This window comes from Myotis yumanensis, unplaced genomic scaffold (assembly GCF_028538775.1).
Source record: "Myotis yumanensis isolate MYYU_CA2020_CCGP unplaced genomic scaffold, mMyoYum1.0.hap1 SCAF_10, whole genome shotgun sequence".
Taxonomy (NCBI): Eukaryota; Metazoa; Chordata; class Mammalia; order Chiroptera; family Vespertilionidae; genus Myotis; species Myotis yumanensis.
This window is the reverse complement of record NW_027223761.1, coordinates 3,997,982-4,023,813: the sequence shown is the minus strand read 5'-3', so window position 1 is coordinate 4,023,813 and position 25,832 is coordinate 3,997,982. Positions and strand designations below refer to the sequence as shown.

Genomic DNA, 25,832 nt, shown 5'->3' with positions numbered 1-25,832 from the left:
TGGGAGCCTCCGGGCGGAGGGGGAGCAGGGAGGGGCGGTCGGTGCACCGGAGGAGGCATCCAGACCTGCCGTCCTGGAGGCGGAGGCGGGAGCAGGCGGTCCCTGTCGGGGGCAGGAGGCTCGGCGAGGCTCTCATTAGCCAGTCGCTCTGGGAAGGGCTGGTGACCTCACGCTGGGCGGGACTGAGGCCTTTAAACCCGGTCCCTGTGCCGCCGCTGCGCCGGCCTCGCAGCCTCGCAGCCTCCCACGGCCGTCTGTCCCTCTGTCCGAGAGGTGGGCGGGCGGTTCCTTCCGGACTTCAGGAAGGGTGAGGATTCGGGGTGGCTCTCCGGGTCGGGTGGGAGATGGAGAAGTTGGGCGAGGCAGGGCCCACAAGTTAGGGAGCAGCGGCCGCCTCCCAGCACCTCCGCCGGTGGCGCAGCTGACAGTTGGGGCGCGGCCGCCTGGCAGGCGACCCTATCGCGCTCCCGCAGCTGCGCCCCCGCCCCCCCAGGTCTCCGGTGGACCCCTCTGCCCCCACCAGGGGTTCGTCCTTCCACAGGGCAGGGAGCAGGCAAGCGAGGGACCCCTATGGAGGGGGAGCCGGTGGCTCCCGGGAGGATCAGAGACCGGCTGCACGGTCTGGTCTCCCTGCCCGGAGCCGCCGTCCCCCCTGGGATCGTGGGGTCGCCGTTACCTGTTGCTGACGTCATGAACCCGTGCTCCCCCTGCCCCAGGCACTCACACAGCGGACCAAGCAAACTCCAGCCCGCAGCTGAGGGTCCACAGCAGGAGAGAAGATGCGGGCGCCCATTGTAAGTGTGGGGCGCGGGGGCTGGGCCGGGCCGTGTTTTGGTGGTGACTCCCGGAGTTCTGACGTCAGAGGCCACACCTCCACCGCCCTGGCATCGGGTGTCAGGTGTGGGCAGCAGGCACCTGCTGGGGTTGTCTCAGTGTTTGAACTTGCGTGGGCCCCGGGGAAGGCAGGTCCTGCAGGAAGAGGGGGGCAGCCAGGGGAGCCTTGCCCCTCCAAGGCCAGACCCCTGCACTGGCTCCCGGTGCTGGACCTGCGGCCCCAGGTGCCGCTGGGGTCTGATCACAGTGGCTTTTTCTGGTCTCAGCTGATGCGCCTCGTGACCGCCCTGCCAGCGACTGCCCAGCTTGCACTTTTTCTCTAAAACCCGTGATGCGAATCAGGGGTCAGAAAGGGGCTTAGCAAATGCTTCCTTCCAACTTGGCACTTCTGGCTGCAGAGGTGCCCAGCGCAGCCTGGGGGGCAGGCCCGCCTGGGACCTGTTCCCGAGCCCCTGGCTGTGGAACTTGGGCCAAGTTTCAAATCCATTCTGTTTCTCCAGAGAAGATCTTATGACTTAAGACCGAGGAAGTGCTCAGAACAGTGCTTTGCACACACGTGAAGTGCTCAACCGCAATTCTCTACTGTGATTATGATTTATTATTATTACTAAACAGCTTCACAAGTGCCTGGGGGCACCTGGCATATTTGCTACCTGGAGTGGTCATTTTTAAATATCCCTCTCCTTCATCTGACGACATTGTTTTCAGTATAATAATGGAGTAAATAATAATAATGAATAGTAATAAGAAACAGTAAAACTTTTCTTTTATGGAGCTTTGTATATGAACTCATGCCAGTGAAAAAATAAAAAAGTGAAAAGTAAATGTTATAGAGGAAAATAGAAAAAAGCAAGGTATTAATTGATAGGTTTTAATTGCTTTAACGTATTTTTGGAAAAAAAGTTATCCTTACATACAGGTTGGTCACAGGAAGGAATTAACATTACAGTTTCTGTTTTGGAACTTTAACTTCTGAAAAATTGTCCATGACTTTGTCAAAGTTGTTCTTCTTAAAGGAATTTTAAAAATTATTCTTTGCTTATTAATGTTCACAATTCAGTAGAGCTAACTTGTCAGCTCATCATTGCTCACAGTTGATTGAAGAACACTTTTTATTAATTTTAATTTCAAAAGCTCTCATATGAAACAGCAGATATAGAAATAGGAAAGGCCATAAACATTAGGATAAGTTTGTCAGAGATTCATTAAAAACCCCATTTCATAATACACTCCAGAAATTGCAATACTGCCTATATCTTCTGAAAAATCAATTCTGGTGGCTCTTAAATACCTCCACATTTGAAACATTTTTATTAAAACATCTTCACCAGAAAAATCATCATAAGTTTTTATCTTATTTGGCAAAATTCTCCCTTTTTTTTTTCCTGCAAAAATCAGAGGAGATGGCTGAGTGATGGAGACACTTATTTAATCCGTTGCTTTCAGATGAGAGTCTAGTTCTTGGTGGAAATGATCCAGGCTGTCAAACAGTTCCGTTTGGGTTTCTTGGGGCACTGGGCAAGCAGGGTCTGTCTTGTTTCAGCACAGGAAGATGTTGGCGACACAAATCCTGTCAAAAGGGAGCTCGGACCCTGCTGAGCTGTTGGGGAAATTACCTTTGTAGCCGAGCATGTGCTGAGGGCTGACTGTCTAACTCAGTGGTTCTCAACCTTCTGGCCCTTTAAATACAGTTCCTTATGTTGTGACCCAACCATAACATTATTTTCGTTGCTACTTCATAGCTGTAATGTTGCTACTGTTATGAATCGTCATGTAAATATCTGATATGCAGGATGGTCTTAGGTGACCCCTGTGAAAGGGTCGTTCGACCGCCAGAGGGGTCGCGACCCACAGGTTGAGAACCGCTGGTCTAACTGGATGCTCTGATTAAACTTCCATGTCGAGGACAGGGTTTTAAAGAATAAGAAATAAAAACAGGCTAGCTAGAGGCTCACATCTATATTATTAAATCTCAGAAATAGAATTTAAATCTGCAGAAATGAAAACTTAGAGCGACAAAATCGCTTTGGGGAGAGTTGTATTTTTTCGCTGATGGTCTTTAAAATTGTCAGCATGTGGAGATGATAAACAGGAGACTGACTTTTCGTGTGTCTTATTATTGCTTTGAAATTCTCCATGGACAACTCACTCCTCTTTGCACCCAGGGAATATAGCTGGCACCTCCCCGTGCTGGGTGTGTCACTGCCCGGCTCTTAGGGCTTGACAAAGGTTAGCTGTTGGTACAGCAGCTCCCCAGACCACCCTGGGATGGAGAGGCTGTGGTCTATGGTAGGGCCCTGGCTTCCCTAAGCCCTCTGTCCAGCCCGGAACGCCTCCCGGTCAGTGCCAGTGCTGGTGTGTCCCTGTTTCTCTCCTGTCTGTGTTCCAAATGTGCTTAGAGTAAGTGGGCCAGGAGCCTCTGTCCCCCATCTCCCCCCCTCTCCCACCCCCTGTCCTTAATCTGTGTCTTGTTGAGCAGCTGCTGCTGGGGAAGTGAATATCCAAGTGAAACTGAGAGTCTAGAACATGAGGAAATGGGTGGGCCTGGTCTGGTCTCCGGCCCTGCAGGGTTCCTCCCCTCCCCCGCAACCCGCAACCCGAGGAGCCCAGGCTGGGAGGGCCGCAAGCCTCTGCTGAGAACCTGTAAGTGCCAGGCTGGCGGCTCAGCCTAGCTGGCGGGCTGGGTATGGAAAGTGATCACTCCTTCCCCTGGGCTCAGCCCACAGTTGGAGTCACTGGACAGCGGGGCTGTGGCTTTGGAGGCAGCAGCGACTCTGTGCTGGGGCTTCTGGGAGGCAGTGAGGGTGGAGACGTTGAGCCTGTTTTGAGGGATGAGTAGGAGTTTGCCAGGGAACAGCCAAGAGAATTTCAGGCCTAGAGTACAAGGATGCAGAGGCAAAGTGTGCCATGGGGCTGTCATCGGATTACAGGACCTTCGTGTGAATTGTGTGGCGTTGTGGAAAAGAACTTGGCCTTGGGACCTGGCACTACCTCTCGGAGAGCTCTGAGACCTTGGGCAAGTGACTGCCCATCTCTGAGCCTTTTCCTGGTGAACTGGACCGCTGCAGGATCCAGATACGTGTGACAAGCCCAGCAGTGCCTGGTGGGGATGGAGGTGGTTTCCAGATGAGTCGGGGGCAGTCCCGATTCACGTGGGGTGGGGTTGGACACATAGAACAGACCTGTGGCCTGGAGGGCAAGAGCCTGGGAGGGTGGATGAGTTTTTTCCCAGAATACCCGTGACCTTTGGGTCGCTGGGGCTCGGCCTGGTGCCTGCTGGAACCGACACTGTCCCTTTCCCAGCAGCTGGCAAGGGCAGAGGTAATGTGTCAGTCCAACCCCTCCTCCATCTTCTCTCTGGGCCTGAGGCTGGGGAGGCTGGGCAGTCAGGCCTCTTCCTCATGTTCCCTGCACCCACCCCGCCTGGGGCACAGGTCTCAGCCCTCTCCTGGGCACAAGTAGTTCTACAGTTTTTCCCTGTTATCTTAGTTATTTTCCACACAGACCCTGCCTGTTGGATCATAATAGCCCCATTCTACCAGAGAAGCTCAGAGAGGTTAAGTGACTCCTAGAGGTCACACAGCAATATTGCAGAGAGGGGCTCAGTCTCGGCTGGACTGTGGAAGGCAGCCTCAGATAGCCAGGACGGACAGCCAAGTCCTCAGGGCTTTCTTCTCTTCCTAGGACGCCGTCACAGAAACTCCCCTCTCCCAGCCGGCCAGTTCCTCCCCAGCACCCACCTGGGACTGCAGTCCTTTTTGTTTTGAAATCCTCAGTTTCTAGACATTTGCCCCAGTGTGAGAAATGCAGGGGCTGAGGCTCGGGGTCGCCACACTCACACAGCAGGGAGAGGAACTTGCTCCCAGATTGGGTTTCACAACATCCCGAGTGTCCCCAGCTAGTCCCGGAACCGCCCCGGACCTTTCCAAGTACAAAATAGAACAGTGGCAGCAAGCCCGCCGTCTGTGGCCTGGCTGGGGAGCTCCGTTGGTTAGAGCATCCTCCCGACTCGCCAAGGTTCTGGGTTCGATCTCCAGTCAGGACACTGCAGGGATCAACCAATGGGTGCATAGGTAAGTGCGGCAACAACCCCACGTCTCTTCGTCTCTCAAAATCCAACAAAACAAACAAAAACCCCTGCCATCTCTAGCCTGCGCCCTCCGTGCCGGGCGGCACTTGCTGGGTGTGTCACGGGTATGAACTTATTTGATCCTCAGGAGAACCCCAGGAAGCAGGTGCTCTAATGCCTCCCGTTTTACAGCGGAGGAAACGGAGGCCGGGAGAAATTGAGTAGCTCGCCCCAGACTGTCCGGTTAGTAAGTAGCAGAGCCGGGATTTGAACCCGGGCTGCCTGGCTCTGAGCCCGGCTGTGACCAGTGCACTGTTTCTGAAGACTGAATCCACCTTGACTGAAACACAGCCCACTCGCTGCGTTTTTTCTACGCCTGAAATATTTCATGACCAGACCAAAGTGGCAGACGCCTGACGGTGGGCTCAGTGGGGCCGAGTGTGGGTGCACTGGAACACTTCCTAGTGGCCTCCGGGAAAAGCATTCTCTTTGTTGTGTTTCAACCCTTGGACTGAAAATTCCTCTAAAAGTGCCCTCGCTTCCCCCTCGGGCCCTGCCTGCCAGGTGCCCACGGCCGAGGGCTGGCCCTGGGTCAGAGTTGCAGGGCGGACCCGGTGAGATCTGCTCCGGGGATGCTTCCCTTCCTCGTGCTGGGGCAGGGGCGGCGCCGCCAACCCCTGTGCTGCCACTCTCAGGCTGGCCCTGGGCGGTGACCTCATCTCCCCCAGCCTCAGGTTCCCTCCTGCAAAATGAGGTCTGACCGCTCATCTCAGACAAACCTTTTGGTCTCACCCCCTCTCCCCTTCAGACACCCTCTCCCGGGCTGCACCGTGGGGTCACCTGGAATATTTTATTTATTTATTTTATTTTATTTTTAAAATATATATTTTATTGATTTTTTTTACAAAGAGGAAGGACGAGGGATAGAGAGCTAGAAACATCGATGAGAGAGAAACATCGATCAGCTGCCTCCTGCACATCTCCTGCTGGGGATGTGACCACAACCAAGGTACATGCCCTTGACCAGAATCGAACCTGGGACCCTTCAGTCCACAGGCCGACGCTCCATCCACTGAGCCAAACTGGCCAGGGCTCACCTGGAATATTTTAAAAAACGCCAGCCTTGGGCTTCATCTCAGAGGTCCTGCTTCTGGTCAAACCGCAAACCATCCCGAGGTCCCCGCCCAGCGCCGTGCGTTTGCCCGTTTGCCCCTGAGAACCCTCTACCCCGCGCCGCCGCCCCCCCCCCCCCCCCCCCCCCCCCCCCCCCGCCCCGTGGACCTGTCTCCCTCTGCCCCCTGCAAGGCCACTCCCTCCCACAGCCTTCTCTCCTGGCAGGAGAGTGTGAGGGTGGAGAGTGTGGGACTTGGTCTGAATTCTGTCTCTGCCGCATACCCGCTCCCTTCGGCAGCATCTCAGGTGCCTTTTCTAGAATCGTCTCCAGTCCCGCTCCCCGCGTTCTCTCTCAGAGCCGGGTCGGCCAGGCTTGTGTTCCAGTAGGACCTGTTTTCATGCAGGGGACATGGCCCTCATCCCAGCCGCTCTCCTGACCTCCAGGCTCACGTGCTCAGCAGCCCTCGAGCCTCTCCCTTTGGCTACCGGGTGGCATTTCAGCCCAGCCTGCCCCCCCCACCCCCTGGGCTCCCGTTGCTCCGGCCAGAAACCTTGGGGTCATGGTGGCTCTTCTTTCCTTTACACCCCGCTAGTATTTTTAAGGCTAGTGAGACAAATTGCCAAGTTGCCCTTCAAAAACCTTGTACGTTGATTTATAGGCCCAGCAGCAGTGAATGAGAGTAGGTTTGCCTGCGTCTTTTTCTATATTTAGTATTCCTGTTTTAATTCCCTCCAAACTAGTTTTTTATTTGCATTTATTTCATTAGCAGTGAGGTAGAATATGTTGCCTTTTATTAGTGGTAATGTATTGCTCCCTTTAAAATTATTTCTCACGCCCTTTGGCCAGTTTTTCCTATTTTGGTGTTGGAATACTTTTTTTTAAAACATTTAAAAAATATGCTTTTATTGATTTCAAAGAGGAAGGGAGGGGGAGAGAGAGAGAGAAACATCAATGATGAGAGAATCATGGATCGGCTGCCTCCTGCACCCCCGCCCCCGACTGGGGATCGAGCCTGAAACCTAGGCATGTGCCCTTGACTGGAGCCAAACCCGGGACCCTTCAGTCCGCAGGCCGACACTCTATCCACTGAGCCAACCAGCTAGGGCTTGAAATATATTTTATGGATTTATAAAAACTCTTTATCTGTTAAAGATATTAACTGTTTTTCTGTAATTTTCTTTCAATTGGCCAAGACAGTTTGCCTGTGGTATTTTTTCCCATGCATAGGTGTTCTAGTCTGGCTTTCTAAGAAACAAGCACCCACTTAGGCTAGTCCAGGGAAAGCAGGTGTAGTCTGAGGACCTCTGTGGAGAGGGAAGGGGATTCTGAGAAAACCCAGCATCAGGAGCTGTCATGAGGCTGGGCCTGCCAGGGCCTAGAGCTGGGAGGCGTCAGGGTCAAGGTGGTTCCAGGCATCTCAGCCCCGGGAGTTTACGCACCTCCACTCTAGTGCTCTGCCATCCACATGATGTGACTCGGCTAGCTTGCTTTATTTAAAAAATATATTTTTATTGATTTTGAGAGAGAGAGAGAGAGAGAGAGAGAGAGAGAGAAGTATCGATGTGACAGCAGAACATCAACTGTCTGCCTCCTGCAAGCCCCTCACCGGGGATAGAGCCACAACCTGAGCATATCCCCTGACCGGGAATCAAACTATCAACCTTTTGGTTATGGGTCAACGCCCAGCCACCAGCCAGCTAGCTCTCTTCATAGGCCCGCTTCCTTCTCTCCCGCTATTACCAGGGGCTTCTATTTGGTTTGAGTTGGTGATGTCTCCTCTCACCCATGGTCCACTGGCACCTTTCTTGCCTCCTTACATCACGATTTTTCAGTTTCAGCCCCTACTGCCAAAAAGCTATATTTTTTTCCATTTCTTGGTTCAAATTTCTGAGAGAGGGGATTTGGTTAGTCCAGCTCCATTTCTCACGGTGGATCATAGGATGCTGACCTGCTTGGGGCCCTGACTCCTTCTAGTCCAGCTAGATCTAGTCCAATTTGATCTCATCACATGGTGTGAAACAGCTGCCTGCGCACCTGGGATTGTGGGGATCATCTTCCCTTAAAAGCAAATATGAACATAATAGGCAGTAATAGATTCTTTCAATAATAGGAACTTAACATTAAAAAATTATAAAACTTTTTCATCTTTTATTTCATGCTTTTTTCTTTTTTTAATATATATTTTTTATTGATTTCAGAGAGGAAGGGAGATATATTTTTATTGATTTCAGAGAGAGATAGAAACATCAATGAGAATCATTGAGTGGCTACCTCCTGCCTGCCCTCCACTGGGGATCGAGACTGCAACCCAGGCATATGCCCTTGACTAGAACTGAACCTGGGACCCTTCAGTCCGCAGGCTGAAGCTCTATCCACAGAGCCAAACCAGCTAGTGCGACTTCATGCTTTTTTCTTTGGCCTTTATCCTTAGAGTGTCTTTCCTAATTCCAAGATCTGATACACATCCATCTGTATTATTAAAAAAATCTAGGGGCCCGGTGCACGAAATCTGTGCAAGGGCTGTGCAGCCGTGGCCGCAGGCCTCTGCCTTGGCTCCCACCCACCACGCTTTAAAAAAAAATATTTTATTGATTTTTTTACAGAGAGGAAGGGAGAGGGATAGAGAGTTAGAAACATTGATGAGAGAGAAACATCAATCAGCTGCCTTCTGCACCCCGCCCCGCCCCCCACTGGGGATGTGCCCACAACCAAGGTACATGCCCTTGACCGGAATTGAACCTGGGACCTTTCAGTCCAAAGGTCGACGCTCTATCCACTGAGCCAAACCGGTTGCAGCTCACCATGCTTTTATTATTATAGATTGCTTTGTGGTTTTATGTTACATTTAAGTATTACTTTTTAAAAAATATTTTTAAATTAATTTCAGAGAGAGGAAGGGAGGGAGGGGAGAGAGAGAAATATCAATGATGAGAGAGAATTATTGATCGGTTGCCTCCTGCATGCCCCCTACTGGGGTTTGAGCCTGAAACCTGGACATATGCCCTGACTGGGAATCAAACCATGATCTTCTGGTTCATGGGTTGATGCTCAACCACTGATCCACACCAGCATGGCGGTGTTACTTATTCTTTTAAAATATATTTTTATTGGCCCTAACCGGTTTGGCTCAGTGGATAGAGCGTCGGCCTGCGGACTCAAGGGTCCCAGGTTCTGTTCCAGTCAAGGGCATGTACTTTGGTTGTGGGCACATCCCCAGTGGGGGGTGTGCAGGAGGCGGCTGATCGATGTTTCTAATTCTCTATCCCTCTCCCTTCCTCTCTGTAAAAAATCAATAAAATATATTTAAAAAAATATTTTTATTGATTTCAGAGGGGAAGGGAGAGGGAGAGAGAGAGATAGAAACATCAATGATGAGAGATAATCATTGATCGGCTGCCTCCTGCACGCCTTCTACTGGGGATCCAGCCCACAACCCAGTCATATGCCCTGACAGGGAATCGAACCATGACTTCCTAATTTATAGGTCGATGCTGGGCAATATTACTTATTTTTAAGGAGCATTAACATGGTCATAGTTGCAGGTTCCAGATGGGAGATGGTTTCAAGATAATGTCCTCCTTTTTCAGTTAAAAAAAATGCAAGTTCATCATCATGAGGGGTTTTTGCCCATCTAAACATCTTAAAACATTTTTTTTTATGGAAGGAATTCATGTTGGTATAAAACCAATTAAATCATATAGCATAAAATATTAAAGTCCCAGCCCCCCACAGTACATAATATACAACAGTTTGGTGTCTTTTCCTCAGATCATACATAGTGTATAATACATTTTGCTTTATGAATGTATAAACATGTATTTTAAGCAAAAATGGAGATAATAATGTTTCTCAGCACACTTTTTTCAATTATTCCCATGTCTGCTCATGAAAATCCACCTTCTCTGTACTGCCTGTACATATGGGTGTGGAGTAACTTATTCAATTGGTTTTTATCAATGGTTGTTTAGGTCGTTTTTCCAATATGAATGTTGGAGGCCAGAAAGTGTGTTTTAATTTGCTTGCTAAGGAAAACGGCTGCTCCACAGCCCTTTGTGGCTGTTTTTGTGGGGAGGATAAAGGCCTTTTGTCCTACAATCCCGTGGGTGCAGGCTCAGCTTCGCCATTGTCCCGCCTGGGCTGCGCGAGGGGCCCTGGTCCCTGTGCTGCCTGCGGACCCCCAGCCCTGCCCTGGAGAGAGGCAGCTCTTCCCAGCGCTTCCTGCTGGTCCCCAAGCTGAGGGAGGGAGGCCGCACTGCTGATCCCTTTATGACAGGAGTCCGCAAACCTGCTGTAAAGGGCCCGAGAGTGAAGATTTAGGTCCTGCAGGCCCTGTGGTCTCCACTGCAGGGACTCAGCTCTGCCGTGAGAAAGCATCCGTGGACAATGCAGGTGCCGGGGTGTGGCCGCGGCCGGGAAACGGTCTGGCCTCTGCCGTGTGAATTTCATGTGTCACCAAACAGTAACCTTTTGACTTTTCCTCCAGCCACTGGACAAGGGTAGAAACCCTCCTCAGCTTCACGCAGGAAAAAGCAGAGGCACAGAGTTGGCGCCCGGATTACAGAACGTGCGCTTCTGATTGTACAACAGGATTTCTTGAGTCATTAATTTTGATTCAGCGGACTTGGCTGTGTCTGTCATGAAGTCATTGTTCCTCTAGTGCAGCGGTTCTCAACCTGTGGGTCGCGACCCCTTTGGGGAGTGAACGACCCTTTCACAGGGGTCGCCTGAGACCATCAGAAAACACATATATAATTACATATTGTTTTTGTGATTAATCACTGTGCTTTAATTATGTTCAATTTGTAACAATGAAATTGGGGGTCACCACAACATGAGGAACTGTATTAAAGGGTCGCGGCATTAGGAAGGTTGAGAACCACTGCTCTAATGAGATTTCAGTGCTCGAAGGAGAGCCAGACCCTTAGCTCCTGGCAGGGCTGTTGTTGTTTTTTGGCTCCCTTACTCCATCTTCCCAATGGCCAGCACCCAGTGTGCTGCATGTGTGGTTCTTTACTTTGTGCGAATCTTTTCTTGTTGTTGCTGTTTAAAGTTTATTTTGCAGGGGTGGCTCTCACAGACGTGCATTCCTGGGTTCGGTGGGACATCTTTAATTGATGGAAGTGTATTGTGTTGCGGCGCTCATTCTCACTTTCCACTCAGCACTGTGTCTAAAAGGTGATCCTCGTTGCCACGGGAACAGCGAGCCGTTGCTTCTAACTAGTGCGCAGGGCTCCGTGGGCAAGTCCACTTCCTCTTCTTTTAAAAAAGAAGTTTCCTGGGGTGGTAGCATGTTTTGAGCTTGTGTGCATTTGGAAATATAAATGATAATTACTGCTCAAGAGAAGTCTCTGTAAAAGTCCTGTGAAAATAGCCCCCCCTTACCGTATGTGCATTTTTTTCTGTTCAGTTTTTATTTTCCTGTAAATGAAATGAGCTGCCATAGACCTGGCTGCGCAGGCATTGTGATGTGACTGGCTATTCCCACTGCCCGTCGTTTTTATCCCTAAGGAGCCCGTACAAGGCTGCCTCCTTCTCCCCTCCTCAGCTTTGCTGGAATCTCTCAGCCAGGCCCACAGAGCGTGGGGGTGGGATGTGGGCAACCTCCTGACCCACCTCTTCACTGCGCTGGATGTGTCCTATAGGGATGGTTTCCTGGCTCATTAGAGAGATTTAAGGTTGGTTTGGACCAGAGAGGCTCTCACCCCTGATTCTGGTCCAAGTCCCAATGTCCCCCGGCCCAGCACTTAGCACACTGTGTTGGCACCTCAGTAATATTGAATGAAAGTGATCTTGAACCTCTCGGAATGTTTGTCAAGCTCTGTTTGTGCTCCCCTAACAGGGTGGGCCTCTAAGCGGATTTCAGCACCCTCCCCACCTTCCCCTGCACACACTCTCACACACACACACACACACATATTCCCCCCCACACTTCATTGTGATAGAATAAGAAATGCATATTTGGTCCTAGCTGGTTTGGCTCAGTGGATAGAGCATCGGCCTGAGGACTGAAGGGTCCCAGGTTCGATTCCAGTCAAGGGCACATACCCAGATTGCGGGCTCAATCCCTAGTAGGGGGCGTGTAGGAGGCAGCCAATCAATGATTCTCTCTCATCATTGAGGTTTCTATATATCTCTCTCTCCCTCTCTCTTCCTCTCTGAAATAAAAAAAAAGAAAAAGAAAAAAGAAAAGCAATGCATATTTGGTCTTCGTCCCCAGTTCCTGGCACAGAGCTCCTATAACCCTTGTAATTTCCTGAGTGATTGGGTGAGAGCAGGTTCCGCCGCCCCCCTCCCCCCAGTAATAAGCCCTTTTCAGCCATAGCTGAATTGATGCTAATGAGGTAATGCGGGCTCAGAGCCAGGGAGGCAGCCTGTGTTAAGAGGGCTGGAGGTTGTCAGTCACTAATGGCCAGTGATGGAATCAATGGTGCCCACCTCGTGTAGCCTCCATCCAAGCCCTGCTGTAAGGGACGGGCGGACACGGGGAGGCGCTGGGCGAGGGCGTGGCGCTGGGCCCCTCCCCACATCCTTGCCCTGTGCATCTCTTCCATCTGGCGGTTCCTGAGTGTTATCCTTCTGTTCTAAGCCGGCGATCCAGTAAGTAAACGGTTTTCCTGAGTCCCGTGAGCCGCTCTAGGAAATGATTGAAGCTGAGGAGGGGTTGTGGGAACTCCCAACGTACAGCTGGTTGGTCAGAAGCTCAGGTGATAGGTTGGACCTGTGATTGGCACCTGAATTGCGGGGGGCAGTCTCGTGGGACCGAGCCTTTAACCTGTGGGGTCTGCGTTAAGGGTGGTGGTTAGTGTTCACTGAAGATTGAATTGCTTGGTGTGGAAAACCCACACATGTGGGCGGGGGTACAGCAGAGGGGAGGAAGGGTTTTCACACACACACACACGCACACGCACATGCACATACACACATACACATGCACATGCACGCACTCACACACGCACACGTGCACACACACATGCACACACGCACCCACGCACACATGCTCACATGTACCCACGCGCGCACGCACACACATACACATGCACATGCATTCACTCACACACACACACGTGCACACACGCATGCACACATGCACACGTGCATACTCATCACCAGTTCTCAGGTCCCAGGCCAGGTGTGGAGCCTCTGCGGGACACGCTTCTGATTTGACAGCACCGGGCGGGGACCCCAGCCTTTGCCCAGGGTTCCAAGGTCTCGCTCCTGCCGCCCCTCACAGCCCTGTTCTTGGTTTTGCAGCCAGAGCCCAACCCTGGAGACCTGATTGAGATTTTCCGCCCCTTCTACAGACACTGGGCCGTCTACATTGGTGATGGATATGTGGTCCACCTGGCGCCCCCAAGTAAGGATGCCCAGGGCCTCCACTGTGCTGGGGCTGGGGGAGAGGGAGACGGGGAGCTGTGGGCAAAGCTCTTTGTTCCTGGACTGGCAGTGGGTCCTGAGAGCTGCAAGAAGGCAGTTTGGTCGGGGCAATGGTTTCCAAACTCTGCTATGTTGCCCCTTCCAGCGCCTCAGCTCTGGCCAGGGCCGTGCCGGGGAGCCCACTGGGCCTCCCTGGCGTCACCTCGCAGGGAGCAGCTATGGGGCTTTGGTCCCTTTGCTCCCAGAAGGGCAGGAACTACATGTGCAAATCCTCCACCTTCCTACAGTAGTCAGCTTTGTATACGCCAAGGAGGGGTAGCCCCGATAGAATGGCAGGAGGTTCACACTCTGTTGGCCCAGGGAGATGGGTGCGCTCAGGGCCCATGTCTGCATCACCGAGAGGGCCTCTGAGGCGGCACAGGGTGCAGAAGGCCAGCCTCTCTCGGTTAAAATAAAATCACCACGAATCATGGACCTTCCCTAGCTCCTGATTTCAGGTGAGGAAACCAGGGCCCAGAGACCACAAGCACCTGCTCCAAAGCCTCACAGTGTGTGTCTGACCCTCCCCCCTTTTCCTTTCCACATCTCATCTGCGCAAACAGAGGCTCACAGCCTTAAGGAACTTGTCGATCACCATTGATTTTATTTAAATTATCTGTGTTGAGTCTGCCAAGGGTGGGTGGCCAGCAGGAGGGCCGCTGTGAGCCCGGGACCATCGCTCCCTTTCCTCTTTGGGAACCACAGGTGAAATCGCGGGAGCGGGGGCGGCCAGCCTCATGTCCGCCCTGACCGACAAGGCCATAGTGAAGAAGGAGCTGCTTTATTTTGTTGCCGGGAAAGACAAGTACCATGTCAACAACAAGCATGACCAGAAGTACTCCCCGCTGCCTCCCAGCAAGATCGTGCAGCGGGCGGAGGAGCTGGTGGGGCAGGAGATGCTCTACAAGGTGACCAGCGAGAACTGTGAGCACTTCGTGAACGAGCTGCGCTACGGAGTCCCCCGCAGCGACCAGGTGCGTCCTCAGCCCGTGTCCCTGTCCCCAGGAACCAGACCATTCCCTCCGCTGACAGTGTCCGGACATCCGTGTGGGCGCCCGGGGTGGAGGTGGAGGCACAAAGGAATCAAAATAGCAGGGACAGAATCCCTGCCCTCGAGGGAGTGACAGTCGGGGTAGGGCTGAGGGTGAGGAGAACTGCCAATCAGCAGAGTAGAGCAGTTCAGTTAGGGGGTGATGTCACCCCCATTGCCAAGGCCTCCCTGGCTGCCTTCCCACAGGCCCAGGGGTGGATTTTATTATCCCCACTTTACCGATGGAGAAGCAGAGGCTCACAGCACTTAAGTAACTTGTCGAGGACCATTTGTTTGACCAAACAAATCTGTGTTGAGTCTGCAGACCTGGGACTTGTGTCTTCCTGGGGTCGGCAGCTGTGCTGATCAGTAGCAGCGGTGGGATTTGGAGCCCAGGTCTGTCTGGCACGGCTCTTCATGTGAAAGGTGCTGTTCTCAGCCCTGCCGCAACCCCAGGGCCAGTCCAGGGGGCGCCAGGGGATGCAGTCTTGTTCATTTTCTAAGTTTGATTTTGGCCGTGATCCCTCTCTTTTGGAATCTGTTTTTCTCCTGGGAAGCTAACTTCTTTCCTGTTCCCTCTCACTCCTCCTCTCCCTTCCTGCGCCTTCAGGACCATTTGTTTTTTTTTGTGTGAAAACATTGGAAAAGTTCTTAGGTGCATGTTGATGCAAAAGAGTATATTCCCCGCCCCCCCCAACCCCCAAAATGTGAAGGCATTGTTTCATTGTCAAATAACTAATGCTCTTGTTGTAGAGAAGTCTGAAATGGTTCAGATTTTGGATCCTTTGTATGTGATCTACTTTTTCTTTGCAGAAGATATAGAATCTTTTCTTTACCTTCAGTGCTCTGAAATTTCACGACGATATAGCTGTGTGGATCTATTTTTATGTATTGTGCTGGGTACTTGATGATTCCTTTCACTCTGGAAACCTCTTTCCTTCAGTTCTGGGAAATCTTCCATTTTCTCTTCTCTCATTCTGAAACTCCATTTATTCCAGTGTTGGACCCCCAGACTGCTCCTATGATTTTATTATCGTCTCTGTTCTGTTTTCCATTATTTATTTATTTTAAATGAGAACACTAACATTTATTGATAGATTGGGTATACAAGAAGTTTTTCTAGAAAGTAGCAGTGACACTATCACATAAAAAGAGAAACTTATGCTAAATAAATCTGTTTTCATTATTGAAGATATTGCCTAACAATTGAGGTCCTCACTCTCAGGTGGCTTTTACTTCAGGTAAATTTCCATACTCCTCTGCAGCAATAAACTTGAAGTAAAAGTGTCACTCTAGAAACTTGAAAGCAATAGGATACGCTATAAATTCAGGGTGCTGCATTAGGAAGATTTGGTAGATTTATAGAATATCTCCTAGTCATCTCGTTTTTCATTATTTTCCATTGATTATTAATAGACTAAAGAACAGACTCACAGATTTATATAAATGAAGAATTATGTGTCAATACAAAATCATTACATAATTTCATATGTCACTAGGCATGAATAATATTCAGAGCAATTACATATAGTTCCAAGTTTGAGATAGTAAGATAGCTAAGAAATAGTTTCTATCATTTACTCTATGGAAACAATAATTCAACTCTTCTTGCAAAATGAAGCATTGGAAATTGGACATGTCACACTTTTCTTCCTATGGCTTTAGCCCTATGCACTACCCACCCACGGGAAAGACAAAACAATGACCACACAGCAACAAAAAAACAGCATAAACAATTCTATTGGGCCTCCTCACACACACACAAAAAATGAAACCAGAATATATTACAAAACAAAAAGAGGTGCCATTTATACTGTTTTCAAACATCCCTTCTTTCATTTCTTGGCCTAAAAATGAGGGTTTATCAACCTCAGTACTACTGACGTTTTGGGGTATTGACAATGGAGACAATTCTTCACTGTTCTGACTGGCTCTGTGCTGCCAGGTGGTTAGCAGCACCTGCGGCCTCTCCCCACTAGGTGTCAGTAGCACTTCCTCACCGCCAGGTATGAGGAGCAAATGTCTGTAGCTGTTGCCGGTTTCCCCCAGAGGGCAAAGCACCTCTGTCCCCAGCTGCGAACTACTGGCCTAGTGAGTAACGGTCACAGTACATGATGTGAACAAACTAAACGTGACTTCCACACGCCTCCCAGCTCGGGAGGGTGGTGGTTTAGTGGGTGCTGGAATGTCTGGCGGTGTTTCCTCGGTAAGTGCTGTCCGAGTGGCAGTCCCCTTTCCATTTCACCCACCAAGACATCTTTGTTTGTCTGTAAATTAACGATCTGGTCAGTCATTATGTTTACTTGTGCTGTGCTCTTTGAAGCAGATTAGATTTTCCTTCAACAGAATATTTATGACATTTAATTTACCAGTTGGAAAGGGCAGTAATGGCCCCAGCTGGTTTGGCTCAGTGAATAGAGTGTTGGCCTGCGGACTGAAGAGTCATGGATTTGATTCCGGTCAAGGGGACGTGCTGGGGTTGCGGGCTCGATCCCCCATTGGGGCCGTGCAGGAGACAGGTGATCAATGATTCTGTCTCATCATTGATGTTTCTATCTCTCTCTTCCTCTCCCTTGCTCTCTGAAATCAATTAAAAAATATTTTTAAAATATATATATTTTATTGATTTTTTACAGAGAGGAAAGGAGAGGGATAGAGAGCTAGAAACATCGATGAGAGAGAAACATCGATCAGCTGCCTCCTGCACACTCCCTACTGGGGTTGTGCCCGAAACCAAGGTATATGCCCTTGACCGGAATTGAACCTGGGACCTTTCAGTCCACAGGCTGACACTCTATCCACTGAGCCAAACCATTTAGGGCAATATATATATATTAAAAGAAAGGGTGGTAATGGATTTAGACTAAAATGTAGTTTGTGCTTTATTTTTTAATTTTTAAATATGTTTTATTAATTTCAGTGAGTAAGGGTAAGGGAGGGAGAGAGAGAGATAGAAACATCAATGATGAGAGAGAATCATTGATCGGCTGCCTCCTGCACACCCCCTAGTGAGGATCAAGCCCGTAACCTGGGCATATGCCCTTGACCGGAATAGAACCCAGGAGCCTTCAATCCGCAGGCCAATGCTCTATCCACTGAGTCAAATCGGCCAGGGCTGGTTTGTGCTTTACATGCCTACGTTTCTAAAAAATAATTCCATGACTTTCCACCTACCTAAAAATCCTCAGGCTTCAAAAAAGATATATTTATAGGCTTTTGTAAATAAGCTGCCATTCTGAATAGTACTTTTAATTTAATTTGACTTTTCTTTCATTTTAAGTCATTTTTAATTTTTCAATTGCAGTTGACACACAATATTATATTAGTTTCAGGTGTATACCACTACCCAGTGATTAGATATCATATAAATTACTAAGTGATCGTCTCAAGAAATCTTGTACCCATCTGACACCATACATAGTTATTAGAATATTCTTGACTATATTTCCTAAACTTGACATTCCTGTGACTATTTTGTAACAATCCAATTTGTACTTCTTTTTAAAAAATATATATTTTTATTGATTTCAGAGAGGAAGGGAGAGGGAGTGAGAGAGATAGAAACATCAATGATGAGAGAATCATTGATCGGCTGCCTCCTGTATGCCCCTACTGGGGATCAAGCCCACAACCTGGGCATGTGCCCCTGACCAGAATCGAACCTGGGATCCTTCAGTCCACAGGCTGACACTCTATCCACTGAGCCAAACCAGGTAGGGCCCAATTTGTACTTCCTAATCCCTTCACTTTTTTAACCATCCCCAATCCGCTCCTATCTGGCAACTGTCAAAATATTTTCTGTATCTATGAGTCTGTTTCTGTTCTGCTTCTTCATTTATTTTGTATTTTTAGATTCATTTGTTAATAGACATGTATTTATTGACATATTATTGTTCATATTTTTGGTCTTTTTTTCCCCTTCTTCTTAAAGAATACCCTTTAACATTTCACCACAATAAGGGTTTGGTGGTGATAAATTCCTTTAACTTTTTCTTGTCTGGGAAGTTCTTTATAGGTCCTTCAATTCTAAATGACAGCTTTTCTGGGTAGAGTAATCTTGGTTGTAGGTCCTTGCTTTTCATCACTTCATGAACATTTTTTGCCACTCCCTTCTGGCCTGCTGATAGAACTTCTTAAAAAAGCAACTAGGAGCCACACTCATAGTGAAGTCTACTCTTTGTCAGATAAAGTAGTAGAATAAATAGAAATTGAAGATGTGGCCAATGGTAATGCATATATTACATAAATCTGGATAAATTGCAAGGAATTATTTTTTTATTATTGTAATTATTAAAGTTAGATTTCTATACCAATACTTTATACCCACTTTTATTTCGTAACCTCTTATAGTCAAAATCCAATTGCTTTTAGAATAACACTTTTCTTTTATCCACTTAGAACATTACTGAATTTGCAGAAAGCACCTTAAAATTTTCTTTTTCCCAGAAACAATTCTGGCGCTTAACTAAGAGAAGCTGTGTAGTAGCATAGACAGCGAGTTTTCTGTAGTCTGACAGTATTTCAGTTTGTCCACTTAAAAAAGAAAGATGGATTTCTTAGCGTTTCTCCTTCATAGCATTCTGAGTTAAGGCCTGTGACGCACACCGTGTAGCCCATTTTCCTGATCAGAACCCCAGTGGTCTCAGCACGGAGGCTGCGCTGGACCCACCAGCCTCGCACCAGAAAGCCATCCGTGGCCTCTGCAGTAGCGCTGACTCTCAGGATGGTTTTCCTGTAGCACTTGCACCACCAGAACTAACCAGAGGGCACTTTCCTGGGTTTCATTATACTCTGCACACAGCATGACCGCAGACAATGGGGCTGCTGCTGTTGCCTTGACAAAGTATCTTTTATATGATCCAGCTGCATCAGCATTTCTTCTCTGTAGAGAACTAGGGGCCCCTTGTGCCTCCTCCATCATCTGCCAACCACGTCTCCCACCTGACACAGAGCTGAGCCAGGAAAACACGGGGTGCAAGTGGGTTTACCCAGGTTTCCTAGCAAGTTCACCAGCAGAACCAGGGCGACCACAAAGCCGCGCCTCATGGCCTTTTAGGGGAAAGTTAAAGACTGAGCAGTAGTCAACCTCAGGTCTGTAGCTTCCTCCAATTCTGTCATCACATTCTCTGGCTGCTAAGAACATCAGTGAAGGGTGCCTTGTCATGTTAGTTACACGGGTGTCTCCTGACATCTCACACAGCTGGACACATTTGGCATCTATATATCCCTAGAGGAGCTCCAAATTGTTTCCTGCACTGGTCACCGAGGGGTTGTGGCAGCCACACATATACAGTCCAGGCAACTCTGTGGTTAGAGCAGCGAGGGCAGCGCTGACCGGGCCATGTAAGGATGTGGGTTCAGGGTATCAGGTCCACATTTTCATCCTTCTTATTCCTGGGATGTTTGATGCACTGTCTTCATTGGACTTCTTGGCATACAATGATTAAGAATCTGGTCCTTTGCTGATCTTTTTAAAATTATTTATTTACTTATTTACATGTTTATTTATGTTTGCTGTTCTTGATTCTGCTTAAATGCCTGGCTTGGTTTTGGGGTGAGATTTCTCTATTTGTGCTCAAGACACTCTTTCAAGCCTTCAGTGGGAGAAAGTACAGCTTTGCTGCTTGGGCCATGTGCCTTCATGGGGAACATTGCTGTGAGCTGAAGACAGAGCTTTCTCTCCCTTGGCATTATCACAGGAGCTGGTGTTGCTTGTGGCTGGCCGGACCCTGGGATACAGCAGTGAACAAGACATGTGAGGTCCTTGCTCTCATGGAGGTCATAGTTTATTGATGATTCAGTAGCAATTCCTCCTTGACTTCACACTAGCTTCAAGGGCTCCTTGTTGGCCCGCCAGGACCGCAGCCATCCTGGCTGCATCTCCCTGTCCTTTCCACAGCCACCCTCTGGGATTCCTGTGCTTTAAACACCCGCCGGGGGAATCGAGGTTCCCTCTTCAAGTCCAGGTCCATTCCTGGCCAGCTGGCTCCATCCACCAACTCTTTCCCCTTCCAGCCCTCTCTCCCCATTTCCTTGCCAATATTTGTTGACTTCTGAGTTTGTTGTGGAGACCAAGGGGCATGCGAGGCTCTATGAGCTGAACATTCTTGTTGACTGTACAGCCTGTACTCAGAGTCCTGACACCGAGTCTGACCCACCTCCTCTCTCTTGCAGGTCAGAGATGCCATCATGGCGGCTGGCATCGCAGGAGTGGGCTTGGCAGCCGTGGGCCTCATTGGAGCCGTGATCTCAAGAAACAAGCGACAAAAGCAATAAGTTGAAGGGACTGTCCTGACAGCAATTACTTTATACATTAACAGGAACTTGTTTTGCTAGAGGTTTTGAGGTTTGGTTTATGGCTTTCATTCTGTTTTTATAATAAGGCATATTTTCACAGAATTAAATACAGCCCAATAAAGGAGGATTTTATTGGGGAAAATGCAGCCAGAACTGCCTGGTGTGAAGACCGTTGAGGGCACAGCTGGGCTCTGTTCCTGGTGACGCCAGTTTGTGCCCTGGCCCTTTGGTGATCTTCTTTCACTTTCTCTTTGCGGCTGCGTTCTTACCTTGTAGGAAACACAGTCCAACTCCTGTTACCTCAAGTAATGGGCGCTTCTGGTTGTGAGGACACACTGGACAGCAAGACCTCGTGGATATACAAGAACAGGAACCATGGGATAGTCAGGACCTTGGCCTGGAACTAGACCCAGGATGGCTTCTAGGCTCAGCAGCCGGAATATGCAGATGCTCATTGAAGTTCAAACCAAACCAAACCTTTGCCATAAATAAACTCAATATATGCTCTTGCCAATCTTAAAACCAGCCTTATTACCCCTCTGCTCTTCACATCTTTCCTCTGTTTGTTGCTTTCACCCATCCCCCACCCCATCCCCAGAACTCTTGCTTCCTCACCACTGGGCTTGGGACAATCCCGAGGGCTCTGATCGCACATCCCCTCCTTTGCCCCCTCCTCCCCATATCAGCTCAGCTCTATCCCTTCCTACACCCTGTCAGGTGCTCCTAGTTTATATTCTTGAGAGAGAATCAGCTCACCAAATCCTAGTTCAGCCTACTGATTGGCTGCTGTTGGGTCAGGTGACCCTATTAGGCCAATCAGCTCTTTCCTGTTGGGGCCAGGTCACATGGTGGTTGCCTCTCACCTTCTGGTTTGGGGGTGTGGCAGGCCCTAAGCCTGACCTCCCTGCTGCCCAACCCTCCTGGGAGGGGTTGGGGGAAGGAATGACCCCTTGTGGCGAGTCCCTTGAGGTCTGCTTCTGCTCTCTGGGCTTAGAAGGTGTTCAAAGTGACCATTTCTCTAAAAGGGGCTTTTGTGGGTTCCTCAGAGACACTCTACTAGTGCTGCCAGTGTTTCCTTTGTCAGCCCTGGCTGTCAGGGGACCATGTGTCTGTTGGAATCCTGGACAGGACTGTCACGGACAAGAAAACGGACTCTGTAAACTTAAGAAAAGAGTTTTATTGAACACTTACTTGTTGAGGGCGGGCCTTGGAACAGTGCTCTGACTTGGGGGGAGTGAGAGGGACTTATGTAGGAAGAAAATAAAGTGAAGGTACATTTGACACTAGAACAGCGTTGTGGGTTGTGACCCCTTTGGTGGTCGAACGACCCTTTCACAGGGGTCGCCTAAGACCATCCTGCATACCAGATATTTACATTACGATTCATAACAGTAGCAACCTTACAGTTATGAAGTAGCAACGAAAATAATTTTATGGTTGGGTCACAACATGAGGAACTGTATTTAAAGGGCCAGAAGGTTGAGAACCACTGCACTTAGAAGTTACGACTCGGGTACATAAGCTTCCATGGTTGTTTGACATCCACTGGAAGGGACGCATAGAAAAGAGGAGGTTGAGTCACTGCTGAACCTCCTGCTGTGGAAACTATCCAATTGCTTTGAGACTCTTGAGATGAATCTTTGATCAGGATGGAGGGAGGACAGACACTCTCTCTGGTAATCAGTGTTCCTTAGAGGGGAAGCATTGCAGGGTCTGTGTGTGACTAGCCCTGCGGTTAGTAAAGAATCTTAGTTAGTAAGGCTCCTGGTTCTTCCCTGGTTGCTGATGTAAACAGTGGAGCTCAGGCACCCTTTCCCTTCCTCAGGACTTACAGGTGGCTCCGTGCCAGCTTTCTCCTGCTGGGCACACATCTGGGGATGGAACCAGCAACCTGGGTATGTGCCCTGACTGGGAATCTAACCGGCAACTTTTTGTGCACAGGACATTCAACCAACTGAGCAACACCAGCCCGGCTCAACTCCCTACATTTTCAGTGACTCTCTTAGCATGTTTATTCCATTTTATTTTCTCTTGTGTTATTATTCTCCAAACACAAGAAAGCAAAACAGAAACACCCAGTTCAATTAAAAAAAATTAACAAATTGCATAAAAAACTGGAAGGTGTAGAAATAACCAAATAAGATGGAAGAACCAATTCCAGATATATTGGTAATCACCATAGATATAAATGGGTTAAACTTGCCAAGTAAAACACAAACATTAGCCTTGGCCGGGTAGCTCAGTTGGTTAGAGTGTTGTCCTGACATGCCAAGGTTTCGGGTTTGACCCCTGGTCAAATCAGATACAAGAATTAACCAATGAATCAATCAATTAAGTGGAACAACAAATTGATTGTTTCTCTCTTTCTTCTCTCTCTGATGTATAAAATAAGTGGTAAAACTGCCATTTTCTAGAGCATTTTTTCAATCTGATGAGATTTTGCTTCTCAGCAATTGTTATAAGTTTGGATGAAATAAACTCATAAAAATTCTTACAAGTTTGAATGTTTCTTACATTGACACACTGTACAGAGAAACCTCTAGGCCCAAATGGCATCGCTTATGCTAAAATCCCATGATACTGACCCTAGATTTAATACCTGATTTGGTTGTAATCTCAACCTCTTTCGGAAATTGAATCTTAATTAACCAATTTGGAATTTTCTGGTCGGGCCCCAGTAAAGTAATCTGTCCTGTAGGCTCATTCCCCGCCTTCCTCCCCATAGAAAGAAGAGGCAACCTGCATGACAAAAAGCCTTGCTGTTCCCTTTCCCCCAAACCCAGGTCCTGATCTAAAATATAATCCTTTTCGTTTGTTAAGAGCTCTCGTGCCCTACCCTTTTACCTATAAAACACCTTTCATTTTGTACAACCCCTCAGAGTCCTGTGGACGAAAGGGGCCACATGCTAACCTGACAAGCTCAGGGAAGGCCTGTATGGCAGTCATGCAAACTCAGAGACCTAAAGTAACCACAGGGATGGTCTGAAATTAAACTTTAACTAAAAGCAGTTATGGTGGGTAGTCACCTCCTAGGCTGGTATCTTCACTGACAAGGTCAACCTTTACCTTAACTGAGCCTATCTGTCTTTCTGCATCTCTGATAACATATCCTTGAAATGTCTGGGTAACTTGTAACTTCCCTTTTTCTGGACCCCCTCAGGGCACAACCAAATGTGCCTGGGCGCCAGGACAAAGACCACAGATTCCTTCATTGTTGTTGTTATCATGTCAATTGTTGACTGTTAACTATCCTGAACCCACCTAAGTATGTGTCTGTCTTTTACTTTTTATCCAATCCCAGAGGTTCCCCACTTTGCTTTCTCCCGCCTCCCTAATTTATCACCAGTGGATTTCTTGTAACCCTCCCATGTCCCCTCCTTTGATTGCAATGTATAAAAATAGATGAAAAATGACCATTCTTTGGAGCATTATCCCAGTCCATTGAGAATCTGCTTCCCGGCAATTGTTGACAGTTGGGCTCAAATAAACTCACAAAAATCTTTACAGGTTTGAATGTTTTTATGTTAACATTGCCCTTGTACTTGCTGGATGAGATGTTGCCCGATTCATTAGTTCCTTAATAAAGCCAAGGAGATCTTCAAATTTACTAGGTTGAATTTTGTTTTTTAATAAATGCAAAGGGCAATGTGTTAGGGTTCTCCAGAGAAAAAGAACCGATAGGATATAGCCATAGATACAGGTATGGATATATGAGATTTATTACATGAATTGGCTCACATGGTTATGGAGGCCGAGAAGTCTTACAATCTGTCACTTGCAAGCAGTGGACCAGAAAAGCCAGTGGTATAATTTGTTGAGAGGCTAAAGGCCTGCAAATAAGGTGTTAAGGTCACTGGTGTCAACTCTGGAGTTCAAAGCCTTGAGAAACAGGAACTATGATGTCCAGGGCATCATAGGTGGACATCCCAGCTCAAGAGAGAGAGTTGGTGTTTTCTCCACCGCTTTGTTCTGTCTGGACCCTCAGTGGATTGGATGACGCCTGCCCACACTGGTGAGTCACCTTCTTTACTCAGTCTCCTCATTTAAATGCTAATTTCTTCTGGAAACACACTCAGAGCTCACGGTGTAAATACAAATGTCCAATAAACACAGAAATGTGAAAAAGATCCCATGCTATTACTTCCAGGCTGACAAATATTTAAAAGGATGTTGAACAATTGGGACTCTGGTGTACTGCCCGTGGGAAACTTAATTTTGCATTTTTTCTCTAATAAAGTTGAAGAAGGTCATACTGCTACCAGAGAACTGCCTAAGTCTAAGGGGCCTCTCCCCTCCTAGGCTCGTGTCAGGCATTTGAGAAAGAATTCAGATAAGTGACAAAAAGCAGTGCTGAAGCAAAGCAAGAACATTTATTAAAAATACACTTGGCATAAAGCACAAGTTGGCAACTCAGCTAGTCTCAGCGCCCCGCCTGGTGGGGGTTCAAGGGTTTTATATTTTCCCCCCTTATAGGTTTCAAGATTCCCCTGCTGGATCTTGGGCAACAGACTAGATTTCCAGGTCCCCCTTTTACATTGTTGTAGCTTTCCCCCAAATTTATGAGAACATTGCACAATTTTATCTTGGCAAGTTCCAAGATTGCTGACTTCTTCATTCAGTGGGTGAGAAAAATTCCCTCTTTCCCTACCCCCTTCCCCTCCTCCTGCCCTAGCAGCCATCTATCCTGTCTAACAATACCATACAACCCAACAACTCTGGTTGGTGACCCTTTAGCCCCTGATAACTTTAGTTTAGTCGGTCACAGTCAGTATGTTAGAAAAAACAAAGAACAGAATTTATCAGAGTGTATCTCATCCAGATTTTGGTAAGACTTTTATTTATATGCCTGAAGTCCTATATATCCTGGTTCCTTATAAAGTGTATTTCTTACCGTGGATCTTGGTTAAAAAGGTTTAGCAGCTTCTGTTTAGAGAAGACTCCAGGTGCACTAGGAGGCTTGTGTGAGGATGCTCATGGCAACTTTGTCTGTAATGCAACCCACTGGGAACACCCCAATGTCCACTGACAGCAGAGGATGATTGAACTGTGCTACATTCCACATGATGTGAATGAAC

The 25,832-nt window shown here is 48.3% G+C and overlaps 1 protein-coding gene across 1 annotated transcript; it reads left to right on the top strand.

Annotated features, from left to right (window-relative positions):
• The first annotated feature begins 201 nt into the window (after window positions 1-201).
• LOC139018675 (phospholipase A and acyltransferase 3) lies at window positions 202-24,259 on the top strand. The gene is made up of 5 exons (XM_070427328.1): window positions 202-307; window positions 717-794; window positions 13,269-13,371; window positions 14,136-14,404; window positions 20,635-24,259. The coding sequence occupies exons 2-5, from the start codon at window positions 780-782 to the stop codon at window positions 20,734-20,736; spliced, it is 489 nt and encodes a 162-aa protein (XP_070283429.1). The 5' UTR covers window positions 202-307; window positions 717-779; the 3' UTR covers window positions 20,737-24,259.
• Window positions 24,260-25,832: the final 1,573 nt, after the last annotated feature.

Excerpts from the sequence above, each read along its gene's own strand:
- LOC139018675 (XM_070427328.1), top strand. Across the intron at positions 13,372-14,135 it reads GGTCCACCTGGCGCCCCCAA|GTGAAATCGCGGGAGCGGGG; the intron begins GTAAGGATGCCC and ends TGGGAACCACAG. Across the intron at positions 14,405-20,634 it reads GAGTCCCCCGCAGCGACCAG|GTCAGAGATGCCATCATGGC; the intron begins GTGCGTCCTCAG and ends TCTCTCTTGCAG.